Raw genomic sequence first — 18,682 nt, 5'->3', positions numbered from 1 at the left:
ACAAAATTCAATACTCAATGTATTTATTGCATTCATATGGTATACATGTCTTGAATTTAAAATAATGCTACACATATGAGCCCTTTATTAGGGATAACAATAACAGCGGAGGTAGGCCGAGGTTTCAATTATTAATTAAAATTTGTTATTTATCAAATAATAATATAAAAAAAAGTCATGCAAGAAGAAAGAAATACGTCATTTTATGAGTAGAATTATGTTACTTGAAAGTTTGAATTTAATTTGATTACAATAGCATAACTTTATAGTATATAATTAACATTTATTTATTATTCAAATTTATTATAATATTATTATTTTTATTTGTCATCAAAGTATTGATTTAAATTATAATAGCATTTATTAATAAGATTTAATTTTAATTTATTTAGAAACCACTATTAGTTTCACTTTTCCTCGTTTTTAACAAAGGGCGGGAGCTCGTTGAATATCCTCACCGACATCGAGTGGGGACTTGAGCTGTGTATGTGTAGCCGAGATCGTGGCAGAAGCAATCTATTGCGTGGTCTAAAAGTGTGTCGTTGAGGCAGGTCGTCAGTGTTAGTGTAAAAGTCAAGGTGTTGTTTAATAAATTTACAAATTTCTAAAATATATATAGAACACAAAGTCAAAATTTTAAATTGTTTCAAGTGCGGTCTTCTTAATTCTCTTTTAAAAACTGTTAAAATTAGTTAACGTATTCGACTTATCGGAACTTATCGTAACGATGCAAAGCTCAAATATCATTAAACAGTTTCAATATTCTAAAACTGGGTTACGGTTTTCATGATATCTCAAAAAATAATTTGTCACTAAACGCGTTTTCTTTAGCGAATAGGGTACGCACATTGAGTTACAATTATATGGACGTCGGGTCCGCGCTAAAAAGTGTCCGAAATTATAGGGCGTTAAAATCGTATACAGAGCGTCATTCACGCTTTAGTCTTCGTTTGTTCGACTGACAGTGAAGCAAGCAAAATTAGACAGTACTGCGATGACATTACAATTTAAATTCAGGACATTTTTTTCGTGGTTTTTGTATTAGACCCGTCGTCCATTTATTTGTAAGTCAATGGGTACGCAGCAATTTTTTAAATTTACTTTTTTTGACACGTAGGTAAATAACTAACGCTATATACAATTTTCAAAAGAGAAAAATCATTGAATATAGAATAGAGTTTTAAATTGTTAATATTGAGCATTTTGATGTTTAAAACAAACATAACCATTTACCTGCTTTCACTTTTTCTAGTTAGCAGTGCTAGCAGGGCGCATAGATTGTTCGCCCCGTCCCTTATTATAAAAAAAAATATCATCAATATACTAATCAAAAGTTATTAAAAAAAAGCAGATAGAATTGATTTCAACATAACTAAAAATTATATTGTATGTAAAGAAAAAAATCGTTACAAATTACAGTATAATAGAGGCTTTAAACGGAAAAACTTTGTCAAGAGTTGATCAAAAGAAGTTGTTAAAAAAAATCAACAACTTAATCTACAAGTAAAAGGAACTAAGCTAAATAACCATTTTGTGCTTATTTTTATGTGTAGAATAAGTTAACCAGTGAAATCTAGTACCTTGTGTGCTAATAAATTTTCTTTAAGTGTCGCCAAGGAGCCACTTTTTCTTGAAGAAAGTATTTTTTGTTTGCTCCAGCTTTACTAACGACAATTTTCACGCCTCGCCCCTGCTAAGCTTGAAGTTATTTAAAAAAAGTCTTAGTCCGAGTTTAATAAACAAAACTTAGTAAGTACTTAAGTATCTGCGCGAGCGAAGATTGCGTGTCCTTGTTGACGGAGGCACTTCGCGGCTCGTGACAGTTAATGCTGGGGTGCCACAGGGCTCCGTGCTGTCGCCCACGCTGTTCCTTCTGCATATCAATGACTTGTTGCCTTTTGGCAACATTCATTGCTATGCAGATGATAGCACAGTGCACGGTTGCTATTATAAGCAACCGTCAAGCAGCCGGGAGGACCCTGAGAGAAACCGGGAAAAACTTGTCGCTGAGCTCAACCATGTTTTGGAACATATATCGTCGTGGGGCTCCCGAAACTTGGTTGAGTTCAACGCCAAGAAAACCCAGGTATGCGCGTTCAGTTCCAAAAAATCCCCATTCCTTCCACTTCCCCATCTTCAGAGTACAACGCTGACGCTGCAGGACAAGCTCAGCCTGCTGGGGATGAGCATCCGGAAGGACATGAGCAACAAAGACTATATAGAGAGCGTCATCTGTACCGCGTCGCGCAAGCTTGGCATCCTGAACAAGGTGCACCGATTTTTTACTCCAGAGCTGCGATACCTATTGTATAAAGCTCAGGTCCGAAGCAGCATGGAGTACTGTTCGCACCTTTGGGACGGCTCTGCCAAGTACTTGCTCGATGCCCTAGATGGACTGCAGCGCTACGCCTTCCGTGTTGTCAACAGTCCTCATGTAACTGAGCATGCGGAGTCGTTACAGCTTCGCAGAGATATAGCGTCTCTTAGCGTATTCTATCGCCTGTACCACGGTGAGTGCTCTGAAGAGTTATTCAACCTTATCCCTTCCTCTCCTTTCCATCAGCGGACCACCCGTGCCGGACTGCGTTGCCACAGTTGGACGGTCAGTTCAATACCGTCCCGCACTAAAAAGTTTGGCAATTCGTTTTTATGCAGAACCATCAAATTGTGGAACCAACTCCCGGCGCATGTATTCCCTCCCTTCTATAACATCGGGTCCTTCAAACGTAGTGTGAAGAAGCATTTGGCCAGACCGGCAAAATGATAGTGACGGAGTGAAGATATTTGTGTTTTCCATCCGTTACTCTCATCTCTGGACTGTATTCGCACTTTCCATCAGGCGCGGTGCAGTCATTTTGCCGAGTCACAATAAAAAAAAATAAATAAAAAAAAGTATATATAAAAAACTAAGTTAGAAGTTATAAAAAAAACCCGCTCACAATTTATGTAAAAATATTGTTAGAAGTTGTTACATAAACTGTACAATTTGGCCTTAGTCATACATTGTATATTAAGCTTCAAGAGTGCGTGTAATTGTTGGTATCTTTATTCATTGACCGTCACTCGTGACTCATAGGAAGTCTAGAACAAGTTCTTATGAATGATTTATACAACAAATGAACAGCATAATATTCTAACGGGATTGCTTTATTGGAACGTAAAGCAAAAGTAAGGTAGTATGTCACTGTATAGCTCGCTCTGCTTGTTCGCACGGATTTGGCTCGTGGAAAGTTAAACTGATCTTTAAGAACGTCAACTGTTTTTGTTCCTATTAACCACCAAAATCAACTAAATATGAAGTAGGTATTGGAGTTTGTAGAGGACGTGCTCCAGGTAGCTTTGTTTTAAGGAAATCCAAATAGGTCTAATGTGAGCAAATACACTTGAAATTGCAATTTGCTGCGTAACATTTTTAAATACACCGGTTACGTGGTAACTTTGAAATATATTGAGACCTATATTAACTGGATAAGATGAAGTCGCTTGCATTAATGTACACGTGTTATAGCGAACATAACATCAAATAATGTCCTTTTTTGATAATATTAAATGACGGGACGAACAAGTCGTGGGCCTGGTGTTAAGCTACACGCCTGTCCGTAGCAGTTGCAGTGCCACTCAGAGCTTTAAAATGCAAAGATCGAAGGTGCACTGCCACTGCGCCGGTCACCTTGAAACATAAGTTGACAAGTCCCATGTGCCTGTAATTTCACCAGCACCCTTACCCTTCTAAACCGGAATGCAATAATGCTCATGTTTGGCGACAGAAATAGGTAATGTGGCAGTACTTCCCTGGACGAATTCTTTCACAAGGAGCTCTTGTTAAATTGAACAATGAATAAGAATCTATATAGAGGTTGCTATTTGTAAGTAGACATTTTGTACACATTTATCTTGTTTATGATAATAATAGATAGATTATTTTATATATATATAGTCTGCTAGGGAGGAGGAGGAAGCCTGTGCTCCTCCCACAATGAGGGGCTTAGGCTGTAGTTCGCATGCGGGCCCGACTTGAATTGGGAACATCACTCGCGTCATTAAATTGCTTTGCAGGTGTGTGCGGGTTTCTTCAAGATGTTTTCTCTTATTGTGCAATATTTATTTCTAATGCATTGACTTACAATTATATGGACGACGGGTCTAATACAAAAACCACAAAAAAAATGTCCCAAGTCAACCTATTTAAACGTAGTGACATGTAAAGGAATATGAAAAAGCTAAAACGTTGAAATTAAATTGTAATGTCATCGCAGTACTGTCTAATTTTGCTTGCTTCGCTGTCAGTCGAACAAACGAAGACTAAAGCGTGAATGACGCTCTGTATACGATTTTAACGCCCTATAAGTTCGGACACTTTTTAGCGCGGACCCGACGTCCATATAATTGTAAGTCAATGTTCTAATGTAATTGATTGAAACAACGTGAATGAAGCTAAACGGGTCACTCACGGGGTTTTGTCACCCAAATACACAGAAACTATATAATTAACCTTAATTGTCTGTTTGTTTTCCTATAGTTCTAAATCTCTTAAATGGCAAACTTTGAGTAGCGAACTTGATCTTATTATAGAGGCGTATAATGAATTTGTGAGGTGTTAATTAATTAAGAAGCACCACAAAGAGCCCAAATAAGCTACTTTGCATTTTTTTGCTAAATTGCTACTTTTACTGCATAAGTAATAAATAACGCTCACACTTATAACCCCGCATTGTGACACCCTGTGTTGCGGGTGGCACAAATTACACCCTAACTCACGAGAGAAATTAATCTAGGCCATACAAATATTTCTCCCGGCCCGGGAATCGTACCCGAGACCTCTGCGTGGTAGACCAACGTGATAACTGTTTGAATGAGGACGTAGTGACAATGATAGAGGAAGGTATATTGAGATGATTTAGGCACATGAAGCGGATGAATGGAAGTAGAGTGGCGAAAGTAATGATGTACAGCCAAATCGAGTCATCCGTAGAACAAAGATCTATGTGCAAGACTACTTGTTCTCAGGATATACTACATTTCGTTCGTTTTTCTTCGGTGTGGATGTTAGATCGACTGTTGTTTGGTTTTAAATTTCCGAAAAGAAATAAGGTACATAAATTCTCAAAACACCTTGATGGGCCTTAGTTTGAATAACGAAATTATTCTCGTAATGTACCTATTCTCTTTTCGCTATATAATCACAAAGGACTCTGTTCTTCGGATGAGTCGAAATGTTTGCGTATTGGAAGAGGGTCACTAAGCATGTTCTCAAGGTTGACCTTTCCACACGTTTTCATTCACATTTTCACAATTAATATTAATAACCGACCACTAAAACAGTTAAATTGGATTTGTAATGTATGATTTTAATATATAGACGGCGCGTACGGTTATTGTTCTTTGTTCGCATTGTTTATTATCTTTACTTGTTTGTGGGGCTGATTGTCGCTACGGACTCCGCTGCGTCTGTCTGTTCGTTTTATTCGACTGATATGTCCCCATCCTGTTATACACTTCCACCAATTTGTCCTTGTTGGTGGAGATAGCACAATATGCATTTGTTTGGAAACATGTTGAGTGTTAACCGACTTAGTAAAAGGAGAAGGTGTATTTTTTTTCAACTGACGACTTCCATGAATTAATGCATGCAGAGGTCCGTGATTTCATTTACTTATTTTTGTTTAAAGATACTTAAAGACAGTGTATATATTTTCCTTTTACAGGGCACGGGTCATTTCTTAAGCCACGTGCTCCACGTTGTTTCAATGTCGCTACGGGACTTGATAAGTTTTTTAAGAGTTGGGATCTTTCATCGACGCGTTTTATTACGATATTTTGCCTCACTCTTAGCGCAAAGATTTAAGTTTACCAGTGTACGTAATTTAGAAATCAAAGTCCTAGGTACATGCCACGATAGGGATTCGAACCTCTAACTTCTCACTGGTGAGATAATTTAGTAGCACCAGAGCCCCGAGTTCGTCCGGGGAAGTACTGCCACCTTAGCTATTTCTGCCGCCAAGCAGTAATGTGATCATAACTGCGTTCCGGCTTTGAAGGGTAAGGGTTCTGGTGAAATTACAGGCACATGAGACTTGTCAACTTACGTCTCAGGGTGACGGGCGCAGTGGCAGTGACCCCTAGATCTTTGCGATTTAAAGTTCCGAGTGGCACTGCAACTGTTATGGATAGATAGGCTTGTCGCTTACCATCAGGCGCACGACTTATTCGTCCCGTCACTTGGTACTATAAAAACAAAATAAGTGTACCACCGCTCTTAGTTCAGACTTCACATCTCGCAGTTGAGTTTAATAAACCTTCTCTAACTTTAAAGTTTTCATCGTGACGAGGAGTGCATTCAGTTTATTTTGAATCAGTTTGCGTCTTTGCACGCTATTTGCACTCCATTGTAGGTAGCGTGATTGTGTTTTCGCATTGTTGTTTATAAACAATTTATACGTTAAACTATTTGCAATATTTATTTTTATTGCATATCGTCATGTTTTTACTACTCTGATAATGTTTTTGTGAAAATACAACAAACATAAAGAAAAATTCATTCGGTCTGACTGGACTCAAACCAGTGTCGGTTGCCTCAACGTGTTCGTGTTGTGTTTAAAAAGTTAATATTGAACTTGCTTAAAAATGTGTAAACTTATTTCCAATTTAATTGTAAATTAAATCCATTGAATGTCAGGACGTTTCACCATCATGGTATTCAATTTTTTTTGTGAAATTACTCCACTAGTTTATTATAATTAATAAAATAAAGATCGAACACTTAGAAAAAATCGAACGAATTTTTTTTAAATTTTAGAAATTTTTTTAATGTATTTATTAGCCTTAGAATACCTTATGTATACAATATTACTTGTTATAATAATTATTTTTTCACTTCTCATGCTCTTATTTATGCTGGGTGTTGGCTGCATAAAATAGGATTTTATGCTCTAGTGCATAAAATAAAAAAACCATCACATTAAATATGTCTTATTGTTGTAATTTTCAATTCAATTTTAATTAAATAATCGTTTATTTGTAATATTGCTATTTAATTTCCTCGCAATCGAAGTGAAAAGCAGAGTGTATAACTCGTTCATAAAACCCGTTTTACCCTCGACTTAAGCATATTCACTTGTTAATCACTTATAACTTATAATTCACTTGCTAATCATATTTATTAGATAAGCATATACATAAGCATGTAATCGACTGATATGAATCCATGGTAACTTGGTTGTGTTCAGTCACGTAAATTCAATTGACACAAAAGCCTTTATCCACTCTTCAGAGAGTATTAATAAAATTTCCTTTTTATTACTCACATCGGAAGGCATTGACTCGTGGAACTTGTTTCCACTTCTGTGGTTACTTGCGTACATTCTTATCGTGATCACATAACGCTGCTATAATATACTTGATTGGTCTTTGTAGGTATTTTTCTTCTGTTGTTAATAATAAGTAGGTGGAATGCCGATTCCGTACAGAAGCGCAGTAGTCTTTTGTTTTTCTTTTTTTTTTTAAACAGTTCTGTGCATTTACGCGCGCAAAATTTAACTTTGGAATATTTTTCCCACAGACTTAGTATGGTGACTTTTGACCTCAAATCTTCGGCCACAGATCGAAATTCAAAATTTGAATGTGGAATCATATTTTTCACTTCTCATGCTCTTATGCCAATATAGCGTTACGTAACGGGAGTAAAGTGCATCCTTTATTTCGTAGAGAGTAAAAAGTACCTAATTTTTTAATTTACTTCGAGTGAACAAACTCAAACAGCCGGTACTACGCTCGGTTTTAGTTTCGTGCCTTTTCAGCATAGACGATAGCGCCATATTATTATTTTACCGCGTTATTGCGTTTGTTGTATCTGTGTCTGGTTGGAAAAAAATACCGCGAAAATTTCAGAATTTCTGGTCGTAATTTTTTTGTAAAGCGAAAATGATTGATTTTTTTCTGGCAATCGAAGTGAAAAGTCAAGTTTTGATCTCGAAACTAGAACCAATGTAAACACTCGTAGTAATAGACGCCCTGATTAAGGCTCGAGTGTCTAACCACCTCGGGTAAATACATTGGTTCGTGTTAGTCCCTCGATAAAAAATACACTATTTTATGCTAGTATCAAATTTCTTGCATATCGGTTGTGGAATAGGCGAGCAGGATTCGAAATTATCAAGATTTTAATTTTTCACTCCTGGCACTTGGCTCCCTGCCTGTAATCCTATGGGATTCATGAGTAATGTTTTCGCGGCTATTGACAATTATCCGATTTTGTCTATTTAATTGATGAATGCTGATGATAAATGAATGAGTGTGTGCGTGTGTATGCGTTCATTTTTGTCTAAAAGTGACAAACTCTCTCAATTATTCTTGAGTTCATTTTTGATATCGTAACATTACGTAACGACATTATGTCAATTTGTATATCCGACAAAGCTACTTAAATTTGAGATAACATCGTTTTATAGTATTTCGTATGATTGTTTTTTGTGATAAAAGTAAATAAGGGGAGCAGAGTTCTATATTTTTGCTGTTCAACAGCAGACTATTAGATTTTATAAATGTAGCAAAACCACAAGGCTTGAAGCATAGCTGAAGTGCGAAAGTACATGCATACATTTGCTCTTATCTTCAGAACGGTAATTTATAATTAGAAGTACAAAGGGCATGACAATACATTGCCAACATTCATGTGAAATATTAATGTCCATGTATAGGTATTATAAGAATAATAATAATAACGGACTTACAGTAATTTAACTGGTCACAAACTAGAGCATGCCCTGAGTGTCAGAGCTACGGAATTTATTCCGGCACACTACCCAGAACACCCCGACCGAAGTTTTGAAAACTTAATTTCCCAAACTGTTCCCACCGGGAATCGAGCCCGGGACTTCCACATGCAGTGCCCACAGGGCCCACCGTTGGGCCACCGAGGTAGTCAGCTCAAATAACTGTTTCAAAATGTGAATAAATGAAATTAAACTTACTTTTAAAATACTATTACCATAATCTCAATATAGAGTACTAAAAAAACCGACCTCGAAAGTTTGTGGAATTACATCTAATTGCCAAGTTTTATTGAAATCGGTTACCGGAAAGTGCGCAAAACCGGATTCATCCTCTAGTTCGCCACTATACGGGACTTAACACAGGAGATAATAAAACTCTCACTGCTTAAACAGAGACGAACGCTTTGACAGAGAGAAACGCCTTCAATTAGAGCATAGCAAAATCAACCGAATATAATTGTTCCTTATAAAATTTAGGCGCTATTTATAAAAATAAATGTTCATGCGTGAACAGCCACCCTTAGAGGTGGAATATTTTCTTCAAAATTAAATGGGACCACTACACAGAGGTACCCTCTTTCCAATAAAAATCATCAAAATCGGTTCACGATGCGTGTTATCGCGTAATATATGTACAAAAAAAACATACAGTCCAATTGAGAACCTTCCCTTTTTCATTTACGTATAATTAGTTATACTAATTTGAAATGCAATTAAATGCATAGACCAAATATGATATTCAATTAATTGTACTTTTGCTTGCAGCTTGAGTACAGATTATCTAATTTCACTTAAAATCTATGTAATATTAAATAACCATTAACGTATTTCCACATTAAGAAACGTAAAGTGCTTAGCAAACGCAAGGAGAGGTTTTTTTATAATGTAGAGTAACACAATTACTTTGTTAGGTATTTGGGAAAAGATCGTGAAGTGTGTTTATTTATGAAAGATATCGATAGATATATATAGGCCTTGTACTCTCGTGCTCCGTCCGAAACAATTACTATCAAATAAGTAATACTCGACCGAATTAAAAAAGCCATGATGCGAATAAAGGTTCATACTTGACATTGTGTTTTAATTTGGTCTAGTGTTAATTATTTGACGTTTATTATTTCGGACGGATGTGGGACGAATAACGAGAGTAGCCCCCTGATGCAGTCAGGAAGTACAAAACCGTCGGTCTCAAACGACTGAGATATCTACAGATAGGTTTTGATTTATCTTACACTAATTCAGAAAAGAGTGTTTTTTAAACAGCTGAACTTATCCTCATTACACGTAGCTGAGATCAGAACCATTCCGATTAAATTAGCTTTCAGTCCTTCCGTTTGGAGACGACGATGCCACAGACATATTTTGTGTCGGGATTAATAAAATGGATCAATGCCATCTAGCGGGTTTTGGTGGAACTACTACTCAATCCCTTTTACAAGAAATTAAAACAAAATGACAAAAATTTAAAAACTGAAATAACACTTGCTTCCCGTGATTGCTTGTCATATTGCCATTGTGAACATTTTCTTCTAAATTTGTCGTAATTCGTTAATTGGCTTACTTCAGATGTATTAAACTAGTGCTCTCGTTGCTTCCAGATACATAACTACGGTCAGAGTATCAGAGCAGCAGCCATATCAAGTGAAAGAATACGCTTGGTGCTTCAACTTCCCACCGCGATGTTCAAAATACAAAATAAAGTTCCAGCAAATATTCAAGACTCAGACGCTGGTGAAACACCGACCGGTACAAGAGTGCTGTACGGGCTATGCGCCGGACTCGAAGGGGACGCAGTGCTTGCCTGTTTGTGCCGATAAATGCGTACACGGGAAATGTATTGCTCCAAAGACGTGCGCGTGCGACCATGGATTTGGTGGACCTGCTTGCGATGTTTGTGAGTATCATATATTTACAAAATTATCCACTTTATTTTCTTCGTTAAGCTCACCCTAGAATCTCGGAGAGAAAACCCCGAGAACACCCGAGGAGTTTGAATGGTTTCTCGCCGTCTCATTGCCCGATTTTAATGCTTTCTCAGATAAGAAAGAGAGCATTACCGCATTCCGGTTTTGAAGGGTCAGGGTGCTGGTGAAATTACAGGCACGTGGTACTTGTCGACTTATGTCTCAGGGTGACGGACGCAGTGGTAGTGCCCCTCAGATCTTTGCGATTTGAAGCCCTGAGTGGCATTGCAACTATTATGGACAGGCATGTCGCTTACAACTACCCACACTACTTGTTCGTCCTGTCATTCTGTATCATAAAAAAGAAAACATTCTTGCTCGATCTCAGTGCGACGTGGGAAGTTGCGTTAATTTTATTTCGAAGAATTTGCGTCATGTATCATCATCTGGGGTTTCTCTTTTTTCTTATTTTTTTTTCTAATTTTAATATTTAATGCATAAAATATCAAAACCCCTGTCAAAGTCGTCCATACTGATAGAGACGAGAACATAAATGAGATATCCTCAGGGTGGACAACACCGTGTGGCCGTAAGACGTCTTGGCGAACCTTTTTGCCGTGTTTTGGTAGGCCCTATTAGACTTTCATGACTTCTGGTACCAGTAGTGCGATTCATGTAAGTTCAAGCTATCAAAATATCGTTGAAGTTACGTAGTCGTTCGTACGAAGTCCTATTCAAAATGGCTATTCACGTATCACTTGAACGAACGTTGAAATGAATAGAATCGAAACGTACCGACTAATTAACGACATCTTGGATTGGGAAATTTGACATTTAGTCGTCGAAAGTCTATTGAAAGAACTGTCAAAATTTTAGCTGAATACGCATTGACCTATCAACAAATGGACATCGGGTCTAATACAAAAACCACGAAAAAATTCTCCAAGGTACCTATACAAACGTAGTGTGACATGTAACGAAATATAAAAAACTAAAACATTTAATTTAAGTTGTAACGTCATTGCAGTACTGCCTAAATTTGCTTACAACAATTTAAGGGCCCAAAAACACCATATTCAGCTTCTACTGGAAACTTAACAAAATGCACCATATTTAGCTTCGACTGAAAATTACTTGAACGCAAGAGTAATGGAATAGCCTTTCTCGTAAATATTGATTAATTTTTTTATATATATTATTATGTCGAATTTTGTACAAATTCACTTAAAGGTATAATAAAGAATTGGGCAGATACATACATACAATTATTACTACAAATGTGAAAATAAGCGTGTACTATGAGAAATGTACCGATATTGTAACTAAACGTAAACTCAAATATCCGTAATTCCGATTTATAACAAAAGCGTTACGCTTTCGAGTAATTTTGATGCTTTTTACATAGACAAAATTAGCTTTTGTTTTGTAATCTTCGTAAAAACACATTATGAAAATTCGAGCTAATGTTATTTCGGGCAAATGTATTTTTTGACTTCTGATAGGTAATCCCATGCCGTAAAACGAGTACAACAATATTTTGTTAGTTATTGCCTTATTGCTAACGTTTAATTAAAAAATAATTTTAAAAATAGGATTAAAATCAAAGCAACTCTACAATTTCTTTGTTCTAAATATTTCAATCGCTTGTGGTTCGAACAATTGAAAATGACCAAAAAGTTTATATAAGCTTCTTGAAACTGACTCTGTCTCTTTCCATCTTTTGCGCATGCAATGAGTAGAAAAAGGACACTTACTTATTTCATTATGTCGTGTGCATTTGTAATTTTTATTTACGATTCAGTTATATATAAATTAAATACTATAACACTGTACAAAATAACATTTTTAAATGACAACTATGACAACACAATATATTTGTTTAGTGAAAATATGATACAAAATCCTGTTTTCACACTTTACTGCAGTAATTTTACCGCGCTGTCACTCGAACAAACGAAGACTATTGCGCGATTGACGCTCTGTATGCAATTGTAACGCCCTACAGGTGCGGACACTTTTTAGCGCGAACCCGACGTCCATTTATTGGTAGGTCAATGAGAATACGTATGACTTGTCGTTTGGAGTCGATTTAAGTTCGATTCATATACCAGAATACGCTTTAACGACATTTGGATCGAACGACTTTAAAATTGGACTCGTTGACGTCCACTGTCACACGTGAATACGAAAAAGCAGTTCAACGAGTAAATCGCTTTGATATCGTAACGGTTTGAATCACCTCACAGCTTCTTCTGTGTTCGGCTCTTGGCTGATGTTGTTTATTGGCTGTCCAGTGAGAATCTTCATCTTGATCGGACAAACTTGCCTGTGACGAAAATAACTGCGCTTTCGGAAGATGGAAAGTTTTATTCGTCTAGCTAAAATACATATAGACATACTCATGTCTGTCTTGTAATTATATATAAATCGATCACGATGGTCTTAAACGAAGTATATATTTTGCTTGATTCTTCCTGATGAGTGCGGCAAAGGAATAACGAACTACCTTCATCTGTGTTTCCCGAAAACATCAATTAATCGGTCGTTTAACATCAGGTGTGTCTCTGTTTTATGTAAAACGTCTGGCATGTGTCTGTTTTATATAAAATAAAAGCCTGTGCTCAGTTACGGGACAGTGAAAGGATCGTTAAAAATAACGCAGTTTCAGTGGGCTGTACAATTTGCACCGCTTGCGCAGTGTAGAGTGAGCGTGCTATAAATAGGATGTAGCCTACATTCCCATTTACTTTCAATGTCACTGTTCAACGTTTCAGTATTTAACTGAAAAACGATAATAGTTCTTGGTTTCTTAACACTGAGCACTATTTTATTCTTCCCTCGATATCTAAAACCGGTTCCTATGTAATTAAAGTCTTCAAGTCTACGTCATATATACGGTGGTTTTACTTAACGGAGTCATGTACCACTAATACATCTTACTACAATACAAAAACCCTTAAGGTGGTAAGGCCGATAGTATGTCTTTTGGGGATACACCTCACGTTAGAGAAGTGACACCACGAGACTGGTACAGCAGCAAACAATGACATTTAGCCGCCATTTAACTCCCAGTACAAAACGCAAACACACAATACTACTATTGTGGGTAAATGACAAAAGATTAGTTGTTTTAAAAACATTGCTTGTTTGGTTCTGCGTACATCAAACTTACCATTTGGGAATAACCAAGTTACAAACCTGTGAAATGAAATGATGTGGGGAAATGTGGTATGATAGTATGATTTTTTTAAATCGGTATCATGCTTATATTATCTGAATAACAACATTATAACTTTAACTTCTAATATTCATCGCGATGTGTGCGCGTTATTTATATGTCCCACTGCTGGGCGCGGGTCTCCTCTCAGGCAAGGTCCCAATGCGGATTGGGGAAGTCACGTTTTCCGAGGGTTGTTTTTTGTGTTACCTTTTGCGACATGCAGGTTTCGTCACGATGTGTCTCTTCACCGAAAAATTCATGATAAACTTCTAATTGAATTTCGCACATAAATTTCGAAAACTCAGAGGTGCGAGTCCGGGTTCGAACCCACGGCCTCTGCTTGAAAGGCAATAAAGTAAAAACCACTAGGCTACCATGGCCCTCTAATAGTCATAACTTTCAAAAACAGAATTAACGTGTTTCCTTGTTTCTAAATAAATAAATAAATAAATGACGCGCACACTCAACATAGCCCCGCACTAGGGAAACCCTGTGTCGCGGGTGCCATGGACACACACATAGACAACCACAAATTACACCCAAACTCACGAGAGAAATAAATGTAAGCCATACAAACATTTCTCCCGGCCCGGGAATCGAACCTGGGACCTCTGCGTGGCAGTCCGGCATGATAACCGTTCGGCCACGGAGGCAGTTAACTTCTACTACTTCTACTAGTTAAGTTCTACTTACCTTCCAAATCTCATAAAGGAATTAAAGAAAATTATTCTATTTTATTCGTAACAACAACATCTTAATTTCAAATTCAAATTCAAAATTTGTTTATTCAGACCGTGGTCCATGGTGTTAGTACTTAAAATAAAACAATGAAAAAATCTACATCTACGTTAGTAACAAAACACACATTTATAATAGTACAAAACAAAATAACATAAATCAAACAGATAAATTAATTAATATAATATACACATTCAGCATGAGGATGAATAAGAGCCGATACCCAATGCCTTTGCAAGGCACTGTCCGGTCTCTCGGCTAGGATCCTCAGAATGCTGTTGGGGCTCTCCAGCATTCTGCGTCTTACTGACACGATTTTCTTCCTCAGCAGCGCATGAAATCCGTCTGTGTGTGCATCCGCAAACATACCGGAAGCACTACAGAACCTGGGTAACCCCAAAAGCACCCTAAACATGTCATTGTAAAGGACGCGTAGTTCGCTGAAAGCCCTCTGGGTATACCTAGCCCACAGGCCGCTACAGTAAAACGATTGACAGAAAGATTTGAACAACGCCACTTTTACTTTCTTAATAGGAAATGAAACAATTTTTCCTGATTTAAATCGCGTATATTGGTTTTTTCAAACAAACCGACGTTTCGGGCCCTTTACAGATTCCATGGGACTATGTGTAACAATCGCGAAAACCTAAGAACTCAGTATCTTAATAAACAAGGATTTAATATGAATATGTTTAGTCAAAGCTAGCTACATCAATTACAGTAGACCACGTTCCACATTTTAGTAGCAGTAGAGCTCCTTGTGAAAGAGTTCGTCCAGGGAAGTACTGCCATCTTACCTATTTCTGCCGCCAAGCAGTAATGTTAGGCGTGCTGGTGAAATTACAGGCACATGGCACTTGTCACCTTATGTCTCAGGGCGACGGGCGCAGTGGGATTTCCCCTAAGATCTTTGTGATTTAAAGCTCTGAGTGGCACTACAACTGTTATGGACAGGCGTGTAGCTTACCAGTAGGCGCACGACTTGTTCGTTTCTCATGATATGAAGCATAGTTACGCCCGGCGCTGCTTATTGGCAGCACGGCGGCGTGACAAGGGATCCTTCGGCATTCATACGATGTTTTCCTCTCACTATCCTTAAGTGGTCACCACACTTATCGTGGTAAGGAATCGCATTAAGTCGATCAGAAAAGACATTATGTTCGTGTAATAAGAGCAATAAAGAAGCGAAACGCGCCGTCATTTTGGCTGTTATTACATCGACATAATCTTTTTTCTCATAGACTCAAACTGATTCCGCATTAATAAATGTGGTGACTCTCTTAGACAACGTGAAAGTCCTTATCCCACACTTAACCTACGTTCTCTCTAAACAAGAGATGCAATAGTATTGGTAGTATTTAAACAAAGACATTGCACATATTGAATTAAGGAGGAAACATACACGGGCAGCGTGAAACCGGTGATTGTTTTGCAATTTAAAACTTTTACACCTAACATAATGTTGTTGTTTTTCAACAACACTTAGCTGCCGATACTTCCTTTTTGTAGATTCGAACAATAGACACTGGCTTCGTGTGTCACTTCACGATTTCTGCGTAGATTAAACCCACTTTATGGACGTAAGGAAATCATCGTGAGTATGTAGCAGGTGAGCGTAGTGTATTGGAAGTTCTTTGTTTACGTTGTGTTTGTAAACAACGCTGTTCCAATGCAGGAAGAATCAGTAAATCGTGGAAATGTTCGAAAAGGCACTGGTCCGCCCAGAAAATGTCTATTCGGTCGCACTTAAGATACTGCGCTTAAAACGCTTGAAGGGAATATCGACCTAGGAGGGATAATATCCCGCCATAAGTCTGGATCTCTGATGGTAAAAAGGTACATCGAAAAATCTGTAGAAAACCCACAGATGGGCAATTTTGGGTGGGCTAAACTATGAAGTTTAGTAAATCTCCTGGCTTTACGTTTAACCAAGCCAAGAGCCTCTAGTTGATATTTTGCTGATGGCTATTCCACATGGCGGCAATACTCCAGCAAGATCGGGCTTCCGCGTTATATAGAGTTAAAAGCTGTCGCTTCACCTTCAGTGTGGCTGCAGACTTGAATTCTTTCAACTTTCAATGAGTAGATCTGGCACGAAAATACGCTGATGGTATCTGTGTTTCCCGAAAACTGCAATTTGGGGCTATTTAAGAGAAAAAAGTTTTTGTGCCTACCATAAGGCTATCGTACTGTATATCTGCCTAATGTTTTACTTAAGAAGCGTTGTTCTTGTTTGTGTAATGTTATCAACGTTTCTGCTGTATGCGTTCTGCTGGACTTCAATGAAGGATCGGACATTCACCATCACTTATGTAGTCTAGCATTGCTGAAATTACTTTCTTGTTATCATGCCGCTTATTGCCCGCTTTTGTTTCCAGCTTGCCCCGACGGCACTTGGGGTCGCAACTGCCAACACAAATGCGAGTGCTTGAACGGCGGCACATGCGAGCCACTCACTGGCCATTGCGCCTGCGCACCCGGGTGGCGCGGCCGCAACTGCGAGCAGCCCTGCGCAAACAATACTTTTGGCGATAACTGTATTGAAACATGCAACTGCCAGAACAATGCTAAGTGTCAAAAGGTGACTGGCGCTTGCGATTGCCCTGCTGGATTTACTGGACCTCTGTGAGTGATTTTCAATATAGAGATTTGTTCATTGTGATTTAAATTCTTGATAATCATCATCATCTGCTTATCGCATTACTATGACCTTAGACAAGTCCTAGACTGAATCTGAAATGTGGAAGACTAAAGCTGTGGTAAAGTTTGGGATCGCCTTAGACTTAGTCTATGTCCGTAGGACCTATTTGGGAAATTAACTTTCCTGTATTCATTTCGAATTTGATTCTTGTCTATTGTGGGTAGTACCCCGGAGTGAATTCCTGTTGATCTGGTGCTCATAATACAGGGAATTTCCCGGTTTGACACCAGTTAATCAGTGTTGCTGTCTGGAACATTATTTAAATCTCATTACTTTCACGTAGGGTGGAGTAAAAGCAAGCGTATTTAGATTTCACAAGTAAAGTTACAGAGCTCATGTCATCAACTACAACTAAATCTTATCTTTGTCTTTTTGTATTTGTTCATTCCGTTCAAGCGTTCCTTCGTCCATTACAAGTAATTTTCTTTATTTGTCTATTGTGTTATAGATGCGAAGAAAAATGTCCGACCGAAAAAGCGTGCCCACAAAATTGTCGATGCCAGAACGACGGCGTTTGCAATGCGCTCACAGGGCAGTGCGAATGTCCACCAGGATGGACAGGAGAGGTTTGCGCTAACAGGTTAGTAATTTATGATGTATTCTTAGGTGCACCCCAAATTACCATCAACCAAGTAATAATCAAACCTATTATAATTTAGAATAAGTTTCTGCCTGCGGCTTCACACACGTTTTTAAAGTGTCGTGGACGACATGCAGGTTTTATTACGTTTTCCTTAGTCGTTAGTCGAGAGCTACTGTTACTAACCATTCGCAAATGTACGCGACTTAAAAAGTCTTCTGTTCTGAAATCCGTGCCTCCGACTGAGCACATACTACTCGAGTATCTATAAGATGCGAGTGACTAGGCATCTTCTGGGCGAGCTTGTTCCACCGTACACTCTATCTTTGCTTCAAAGCTAGATAGTGGTCAAGAGCAAGTTCATTTGTCAATACGTTCCGCTTCAGGGTTCGTACCCTGTTCCTCTTAGACTCAATTGGATGTTGATAAGCAATAACATGTGACGATGCTTTATTGCTTTTTTATCTTCATTCCACCTTTTTATCACCCTTTTCTCTGGTTCATGGCCTCTAACTTACCTTTACTTAAATTTTAAATCGTTCTTTAATTTTTTTCCTTCGTCACTATTACTTTCTTTCTTTCCGTCGCCTTCTTTTCTTCTTACCTGGTTTATATTATATTGCTTTGTTACAGCCTTTACGCCTTTACCTGTTCTTTTCCCTTCCAGTACATTCTCTTTCTTATTTCTACAATAAAATTTACGTGGACCGAACCTTCTACTTAATTACGCGAGGCCCGCATGACTAACATGTTAACCAACATGAACAT

At 37.9% G+C, this 18,682-nt stretch overlaps 1 protein-coding gene across 1 annotated transcript in view; it reads left to right on the top strand.

Annotated features, from left to right (window-relative positions):
* The window catches only part of LOC113231829 (protein draper), a 47,289-nt gene that overhangs the window by 14,731 nt on the left and 13,876 nt on the right, over positions 1-18,682 (top strand). Inside the window, exons 2-4 of the mRNA XM_026466362.1 lie at positions 10,370-10,665; positions 17,012-17,258; positions 17,783-17,914. Coding sequence (XP_026322147.1) covers positions 10,370-10,665; positions 17,012-17,258; positions 17,783-17,914 — 675 coding nt within the window. The remainder of the gene's footprint in view (positions 1-10,369; positions 10,666-17,011; positions 17,259-17,782; positions 17,915-18,682) is intronic.

Source organism: Hyposmocoma kahamanoa, unplaced genomic scaffold (assembly GCF_003589595.1).
Source record: "Hyposmocoma kahamanoa isolate Upper Pololo Valley unplaced genomic scaffold, ASM358959v1 66, whole genome shotgun sequence".
NCBI lineage: Eukaryota > Metazoa > Arthropoda > Insecta > Lepidoptera > Cosmopterigidae > Hyposmocoma > Hyposmocoma kahamanoa.
This window is presented reverse-complemented; position numbering and strand designations above follow the sequence as displayed.